The sequence below is a fragment of the Notothenia coriiceps genome, unplaced genomic scaffold (genome assembly GCF_000735185.1).
Source record: "Notothenia coriiceps isolate Sejong01 unplaced genomic scaffold, NC01 NC01_scaffold00003096, whole genome shotgun sequence".
Taxonomy (NCBI): Eukaryota; Metazoa; Chordata; class Actinopteri; order Perciformes; family Nototheniidae; genus Notothenia; species Notothenia coriiceps.
Window position 1 is genome coordinate 25,182 of NW_011335797.1, and position 9,005 is coordinate 34,186.

Here is a 9,005-nt window from a genome sequence, read left to right on the forward strand (position 1 = left end):
TATATATAATGGTATAGAAGATAGATGGTTACTTGTTAGTTAGATTGAACATTTCTGAGTTTTGAAATGAACTTGCCCGGTATTTCAAGGAGACTCAGGCAGGTCATTACATTCCGAAGCAGTTCTATTTAAAACAGTATAGGTGGTTTATATCGTGTAACTAGTATTGATTTGTTATAGAGGTTTTAGATGCTTACTATGTGGGTCTACAGTAAGTGATCAGACGTTGCCAATTACCCATTTCGCTTTAACCAGGAAGGGCGCTCATTCACATATATTCATGTTGCCTCTCGAGTGGACTAGTAAACTAGTTGAAGAGCATTTGAAAATATATCACCAATTGCAACGGCTTTCTGTTTGACTGCCAGCATTAGCAGCAGATTGAGTATGAAGTCTGGATTTCGATATTGGCAGATTTTCATATTTTACGATCAAGTAAGCTCATGGATACAAAGACGTTATCATTCACAAATGACGTCTCTGTAAGTATTGTGGTAAGGTTGGACAACGAACTCAGCATTTTCATCTAAAGAAAAGGCGGTAGTGATATCCTCCAAACTGAACATATTCGATAGGTCTCTTATCCGCAGACGTATGTATAGAAATGCGTGTTCAGAGCACCCTCTGCAGAATATAACTCTGCAAAAAAGAAAAAACATGCATCGGCCTACAGTAATAGTTCAATCACTTGAATAGAGCATATTACTACAATACTCACCTACTCATCAATAGTCTTCTAGTAGGTCAGGACTACGCAGGAGCAGTTTGCAAAGAATGCATGGTTAATGTAAATTTTGTAAATGTGAATATTTTACATATGATAAAATATACAAATAAATATGGCTATCATCTTCAATAACGTTGTTACTATTATACCAGTATATTTATACCAAACTTCACTCACACTATCATTAGTCTGCTGGCGAATTGCGTCAGCGTATGCAAGAGGTTTAGAATTGTATAGTTTGGGCAGTTTGAATAATATTGTGATTGAGCGCCATTCCTGGTAAACCTGAATGAAAATCTATGCAAGCACTCCTTTTGATGAGAATAACGTAGTCTGGCTTGATGACATGCCTCAGGATTATGTCTGTGGTTTTTACACAGCGTAGGAGCGATGGCCAGCGGATGCTAAAGAAGTCGACATCTGATAGCGTGAAACTCTGATTATTCCGGAGTATACATTGCAAGCTCACCTGTTGACAGTATTGTAGGCTGAGAAGGGAGCTGTTAGAACTGGGGTCTACAGGCAAAAGTACTTCCGAGCAAGTTAAATCATGGTATAAAGATCAATGCAGTCTTTTGATAAAGTATATTATGTGTTGTTTTTAGAGCCATACGAATCATTGAAATATTACAGCAGCTGACCGTCTATTTTATTTTGAGTACTTAACTGTTCACATGTTGTGATTGTGAAATTAGAGATAATAAGATGTAACAGCTGTGGACGTCAGATGAAAGTTATTGTTTTGACCTGTATTTTAATCTTTATATATTATATTATAGAGGCAAGGAATACCGCGTGATGGTATACCATGATTACCCTAGGTGTTTCAGATCACATTTTGATGTAATATGATGGGAACCATTGGATTTTGATCAAATATAAGATATGCTAAGAAAAATTTTCCAAGCGAACGAGGCTCTATATTTCTTTCAAACTCTCTGGCATGTAGTCTATATCCGCAGAAGACTAATGTGAAGGTGGTGTGTGGTGAAGTTTTAGGTAGAAATGAGAAAGTCGCTGTATAATAGTAACAGTTAATTGAAGAATTGATGCCATAAAGTGTTTATTTGAAGATATATGAGCAGATTATACATGCTTCCCCCAGAGGAAGCTCATACGGATTCATAGCTCATCTGTCTATCCATCTCTCATTTGCTGATAGTCTATTACCAACAGTAAGACTAGTTGAAAGTGCAATAGTAGGGTGAGGTGTTGGTGAAGTGAAGATAAGAATACTATTACTATATAATCAGTGAGGTGAGGCAGATGATTCCTATATTCATTTGAATAGTTATAAAAAAATAAGAGAATAAAGTAAACGGGTATAAAATACTGTATGATAGTACAAAAAAGTTGTTATTAATAAACAAGAATACATTTTGAAAGGGGAGTGATTTGTAAAATATCCATAAAGAAAAATAAATCTGCTTACAGTTCTGTTTCATATGGATGTTGAGAGATGTATCCATAGATCTCTTCATGTTGCTCTCAAAGTGCACCAGATTGATGCTTTTAACTTCAACATTTAAAAAAAAATCTTCCCGGTGGAGCATGCCTCTTGAACCCCCCTAGAGGAGGTTAGGTCCTCCCCCCCATTTAAATCATGTTCACATGGATAGGAAACTAAATACATTTGAACACATCTTGTGTCCATATCTTTCTGTGGTGGTCATCCCACAACCGCGCATGCATGCATGAGTCATGGTAAGATATCTGGATTAAGAGGTTGCTTTTTCTTTGCACAGCATGAAAGAAAGGCCAAATGAATGGGCTGTGATTTTAGTATTTTTAAGCAGAGGTCAATAATTTGTACGGCCCTCGGAGGATGTTGAAAAAATTGAAATGGCCCTTGAGAGGAAAAAGGTTCCCCACCCCTGCATTAGAGGATACCTGTCCCTAAAAGTCTTTGAAGATAGATTTAGAAGTGACATTAATTAAGGATTAATGATGATAATGATATTCCGTCATTAAGTAATGTTACTTTTTAATGCTTTTGTTCTCATTGTTTTACAGTGTCTGACCTCAGGATTGCGATATTTGGAAAAAATCCAAATGAAAAGACAACACTGAGTAACTTTATCACTGCAAAAAGAGATGGTTCTCTCCCAAGAACCCCAAAGCAATGTGTACATGCCGAGGGAGAGTGGAGGAAAAAACCTTTCACAATTCTGAAAACTGCAGACGTCTTCAGTCTGCCACTGGAGAGAGTAAGACTTGAGATAAAGAAGTGTGTGGTTCAATGCTCCCCTGGACCAAATGTTCTGCTCCTGTTAGTGAACCCTTCTGATTTTACTGAGCAGGATAGGCAACAAATCAAGTTCTTCATGAACTTCTTTGGACCAGATGCTTTTAAATACGCAATGGTTATCATAACACAAAATTGTGGGCTAGGTAATCCTTCAGTTAATCAACTCATCCAAGACTGTAAACAAAGGCAACATATAATGGACTGGGATGAAGATGATTTTCCTGAGTATGATCACCAAGAACTGATGGAGAAAATGGAGAACATAGTGGATGAAAACAGGGGACAATATTTAGTCTACACTGAAGACACAGGTCCCATGGGAGCACCTGAATGCACGAAACCAGCTCTAAACCTGGTTTTGTTTGGGAGACATGGAGGCTGGAAGACTTCAGCATCCAATGCTCTTCTGGGAGAAAGAAAGTTTGGTCCACATGTTGAATCATCAGAGTGTGTTAAAAGGCAGGGAGAGGTTTGTGGACGTAGGGTTACCCTTGTGGAGCTGCCTGCCTTGTCTGGAAAACCTCAGGAGGCAAGAAAGAAAGAAGCATTGGAGAGCATCTCCCTCTGTGATCCCTGAGGGGCGTCCGAGTTGCTTTGTCCTGGTCCTGCCTTTAGAACCCCCAAGTGAGGAAGACAAGAAAGAGCTAGAGACCATCCGAAAAACGTTCAGCTATAGGATCAATGATTTTACCATAATTCTTTTCATTTCTGATCATAATGTTAAGAGCTTTCTACACGAAAACAGAGACATCCAACAACTCCTTCTGACCTTTGGAGGGAAATATACTTTCTTCAACATTAAGAACAAGCAGTCAGTGTCTGAGGTTTTACTTCCTTTAAAAAATATGAGAGTTGTTGGATCTGGTGGCTTCACAAAAGGGATGCTTCCTAAGCTTGTAAGAAGTGCAACAAATGCGGAGCAATATAAAAGTCTCAGAAACGTTCAAAGGATGACTCCGAATAGAGCATCTGTTGCAATAGGGACACGTAGAGAATTTCGCAAGCAGGTTCCGGAGAAACAGCCTCCCAAGCCTCCAATTGTGCCGCGTAGACACTCTGTCAGGAGGGGGCCGCCTCGTAAAGACTGTCTCAGGATGATGCTGATCGGGAAAACTGGCTGTGGAAAAAGCGCCACTGGGAACACTATTTTGGACAAAGAATGCTTTACTTCCAAAGTTTGTCTAACGTCAGTAACCAAGCTTTGCCAAAAAGAAACAGGAGAGATTGACGGGCGCTCTGTTGCTGTGGTCGACACCCCCGGTTTGTTCGATACAGCTCTGTCCAACGACCAAGTTAAACAGGAGCTTGCGAAATGCATCAGCATGTTGGCTCCTGGACCTCATGTGTTCTTACTGGTACTCCGGATTTGTCGGTTAACACAGGAGGAAAAGGATACTGTGAAACTGATCAGGGAGTTTTTTTGGCAAGAAGTCTGAATGTTTCATCATTGTTTTATTCACGAGAGGCGATGAGCTTAAAGACCAAACAATTGAAAGTTACATAGGAGAAGGTCCAGAGGACTCCTTAAAGAAACTGATAACTGAATGTGGAGGAAGATACCACGTCTTCAATAACAACGATCCGAGAAATCGCACTCAGGTCAGCCAACTCCTGACTAAAGTGGAAACAATGATAAGGAATAATGGGGATGGATACTACACCTCAGATTTGTTCCAAAGAGCTGAGGCCGCCATACGAAAGGAAATGGAGAAGATCATGGAAGAGAAGGAAGCAGAGATACAGAGGGAGCAGAGGGACTTGAAAAGAAAACATTGAGAAGAAATAAAAGAGAAGGAAAGCAAAATGGCAGAGGTAACATCTCAACTGGATCAAGAAAGAGAGAGAGCCAAAGAAAAGGAGAAATACATAGAGAAGATGGAGCAGGAAGAAGGCAAGAGAGAAATAGAAAGAGAAAAGAGAGAAGAGGAGGAACGGAACAAGAAATTGCAGGAGGAAATCCAAAGACGTGAATGGGAACAAAAACTTGAAGGTCTGGAAGAAAAACGGTATTATCTATCAGAAGACAGTTCTGTTTCTGACTTAATGCTATTAATACAGGATAGAAAAAACATGAGACAAGAACGAGAGGCCTGGGAGAAGGAAAGAATGGAATGGTGGCAAAAACAGTATCGAGAAGAAAAGCAGAGGCAAGAGGAGCAAAAACGCAGGGAAAAGCTAAGACAAGAACAGGAGCAGGAAATCAAAATAATTGAAAAGAAAAGGAAAGAAGAGGGAATGATCAGAATGGAATATGAAGAAAGAGAGTGTAAAGAATTAGACAAACTGTATGAGAAAAATATGGGAGGAATAAGAAAGCAAAAAGAAGAGGAGGCCAGAAAGCAAGCTGAAGAGTGCAACGCATTCAGAAACATGTTTAATAACGATGTTTCATTAGATATGAACAGGCCCGAAAAGGAAAAGGAGGATCTGAGGAAGTTGCAAAGAGACACAAATGACTTGATGATAAAACAGCTCAGCAAAAACAGAAAATTCCATAAAGACACAGAGAAACTGAAGAAAAGACAGGAAGAAGACATGATCGACTTGAAGAAGACGCATTTCCTTTACAGCAGAGAACATCTGAACAAAGAAGTCAGGGACCTGGCGAAAAGACATGAGCGGGAAACAGATGACTGGATACAGGAACATTTGAAGAAAGCAATTGAGAACAAGGCTTGTAACATTTTATGAGATGTCACACCAACACAGCTGCAAAACTGTCATGTTTTGTTTTTATTTCATATTGAACCAGTACATATACATAAATGTTCTTCAGATGACATTACCTTGATTTAAGGGGCCCTTTTGAGCTTATTTGGGTTTTTCTTATGTAAATGATCTGCAAAGGCTCAAGTCCCTGAGTTTTGTTTCTCTCCGACACACTCCCCCCCCCCCTGCCTGAAATGTCTCCATTGGACTCCTTTGTTTACTTCCTTAACATAGTGACATCACTACAGTAGGTAACACTCACACTTTTATTGCCTAGCGCTTCAACACATTGTACGTGATGGGCTAGGGGGCGGTACATCTCTAAGCCGTTGACCAATCACAACAGAGCCGGCCAGCCAGCCAATGAGAGCAGACTGGGCTATTATGTTTCGGTTAACACTTGAAAACGTTAGTGGCCCTTTCACATAGTTTATTTAACTTTGACTATACACTTTATGTGTTCTTAAGCTGTTAAGAGCGAATGTAGCTGTCAGTTGTCTTTCAATCAGAAGGTTGAGGGTTCAATCCTAGTTTTACGGTGGCAGACAGGTGTTTGGACATTTTTATTTGCAGCATTTTGTTTTCGCATGTTTTGTAAAGTGGGTGAAGAAGTTTCCTCATATGCATGTGCTTTGGCACATTTTTGTTTTAAATTGACATTGCACATTGAAAGTGCAGCGTTTTGCTCTTTAAGGAAATGTTTTGGGCCATTTTAACATGTTTGCACCTGTCGCAAAAAAAAAAAGCTTGAGATATAAATGCAGTCTTTTATTTACCATTTAAAGAACAGTGTCTAGACAGTCTATCTTGTCTGTTAAAATATATATTTTTGCACAAGCAAACCCAATATGTTTTTTTTGTGTGTGCAGTAAACCTCAAAGCTAACACTGTAAATGTTTTTTAAATTTTTTTATCAATTTTATTTGTGTTCCATGATTACTGAAGGTTAACACTTTAAATATTTTCAAATATTAGGAAGTTTCATGCCATAATCAGTCATTTTGAATGTGAATCATTTGCACAGTCTCTAAATATACTATGTTTTTTCTTGTTAGTACACTTCACAAGATGATGTATACAATTGACCACTTATTCTACTGTAACAATGTCGGAGCCTTTACAAACTACAATGTGTTGTTTGGATTTTGCATGTGTACAATTATTTTCAGATTTACTTTTAAAACTATATTTAACACATATTTCTTATTACACATAGGAAAAGTTCATACTGGCAGGAAAAGTTACTCCCGTGTTATAAATAATTCAACCGCAGTTTGTTCTGAACATCATCCCTGCTGCCACTGAAGAGAGTCAGATTTGATCATAAAGTTTTATCGTCTTTAAATGTCGGCTAAACATCTGATCATCTTTGAAAACGTTTTTCCTTTTTTTATGTTTACAGTCAGCCCTGAGCAGTGCTGTATGCTATGTTATCTGTTGTTATAATTAGGGCTGGCTCATGCTGGCCTTGAAAATCCTTCTGGGTCATATTTATTATTGTATTTTTATTTTGTATATACTTAATTTTACTTGTGTTTTACAATAACATTAACATTTAGTCAAATAGATAGTCTATCTTGGAATTGTATTATATATTTGTACACCTTCATTCATGTTAGTTGATCTGTACAAAGTGTAAAGCCCCCTGAGACAAATGTGTTTTGAGATATTGGGCTATATAAATATGTTTTATTTTATTTGCTTCACCCATAGACTGTATATATAAAGGGTAACATAAACCTTCTGAGTTGTGATGTGGTTTCTACACTTGTTCTTTTAAATTAAATATCAGTCCGTAACAACTAGTGAAATTATCTGTCTTTATTTATTTTTAAATGTTTTTGTGTATATTTATCTTACTTTAGAAAAAAATCTGAATTCATTTTACATATCTTATCTCCTATTTCTTATCAACATTAAAGGCAAGCAGATTCTAAAGTAGTCAGTCACCATTTTATTGTTAAACTTTCCCCCTTCTTTTCACTTATATTTGTGACAACAAACAAACTATCATGCAATGAGCAAAAAAATCTAAAGTCAGACATGCATCTGGTCTATTTTCATAAAAAAATAAGGCACATTCCTAACACCATTGCCATAGGACACAATAGACTATAAAACAGAATAATCATCTGTTGTGTTTTAAAACTTGCGCTTAAGGAGGCGTGTTTCAATTGGTTAAATAAAAAATGACGACAGTAATCCTTTTTAATTTAACTAGGGATGATGCACATTAGTTAACACGAGCACTTGAGTGCATCAATTAAAGGCTGCTTGAAATCAGTGGGAATAAAAAGTGAGTCTTCTTTTTGTTCTTGTCTTGCCTGAGAGAAACAACAATGCTAAGGCAAATCAAAAAAATTCTGTATGAGCATAGCTTTGCTATGAGGTGAACACCCATCTCAACTTGGCTGCTGGTAAACAAAACTGTAGCAATTCTTCTGTGACAAACATTGGCTCAAACAGTGCATTCTTGGTTTTGAGCTAACATGATTCATACATTCAAGGTAGACAGCTAGCTCATCTGCCAACCTTTGCAGCGATTTGAGATGATTTGAAGGGATTTGTGACACTCCGCTTCTTTTCAAAATGTATCATTATTGTCTTTTTTTTTGTTCTTTAGCCTGCTAACTGAAGCCAAAGCAGGCATAAATGACCAAAATGGCACCATTTTGGTGTACCGGCTATTTGCTATCTATTCCTGCCGTCCTTTCGGAAAGTGCATTGAAAAAGGTGGACCAATAATATTTATTACAAATGTATTTTACATTTTCGTCGATGTTGACTCAAACTGAACCCACCCATGAATCTCTGGCTGTGTTTTAACCCTAAGGGTTTGATTTGTTTCCAAACCGATGAGGTATAGGCGTCAGACGTACAGGAATGCATTTATCAAACTTGGTGATGTGACAGAGATAAGGATTGTTGGGAATACACACTCAGTTTCAGTAACTCTTTGAACCGTAGCCCACTAATCAAACCATGATCAGGCTTTTCTGATGTGTTCTCATCTTGGTGAATCAAGAGAATGATGCGGTCAAACGAGCAAAAGCATTTATTATTTGTCATATTCACAACAAATCCAGTGAAACAGTTGTTGGCAATTACATTTTGTGTTGTCAGACTTCCTTCAACAATGCTAAGGGAAATATGTAGAAACATAACTTTGCTGCAATGCCAGCTAAGAGGTAACACCCATCTCTAGATGTGGCATATTTGATGAAAGTAATATGTAAATTAGTTGTATTGTCTACTTCACGTTTGACATTTCATTGATGTTAACTTTTGGCTGCATCTTGCTGGGGACAGGTTACTTTTGAT

At 37.9% G+C, this 9,005-nt stretch overlaps 2 protein-coding genes and 1 pseudogene across 2 annotated transcripts in view; all 3 read left to right on the forward strand.

Annotated features, from left to right (window-relative positions):
• LOC104941067 (GTPase IMAP family member 2-like) overlaps window positions 1-3,552 on the forward strand; it is a 5,127-nt gene extending 1,575 nt beyond the window's left edge. Inside the window, exon 4 of the mRNA XM_010766107.1 lies at window positions 2,741-3,552. Within this exon, the coding sequence (XP_010764409.1) occupies window positions 2,741-3,552 (812 nt within the window). The remainder of the gene's footprint in view (window positions 1-2,740) is intronic.
• Window positions 3,553-3,571: 19 nt separating this feature from the next.
• Window positions 3,572-4,885, forward strand: LOC104941065 (GTPase IMAP family member 4 pseudogene; annotated as a pseudogene).
• On the forward strand, window positions 4,419-7,389 carry LOC104941064 (trichohyalin-like). Its single transcript, XM_010766106.1, has one exon. It carries the CDS (start codon window positions 4,779-4,781, stop codon window positions 5,664-5,666), a length of 888 nt encoding a protein of 295 aa, XP_010764408.1. The 5' UTR covers window positions 4,419-4,778; the 3' UTR covers window positions 5,667-7,389.
• The last annotated feature ends 1,616 nt before the right edge of the window (window positions 7,390-9,005 follow it).

Bases quoted from the DNA above. Each gene is read 5' to 3' on its own strand.
- LOC104941064 (XM_010766106.1), top strand. From the start codon at position 4,779: ATGGCAGAGGTAACATCTCAACTGGATCAAGAAAGAGAGAGAGCCAAA.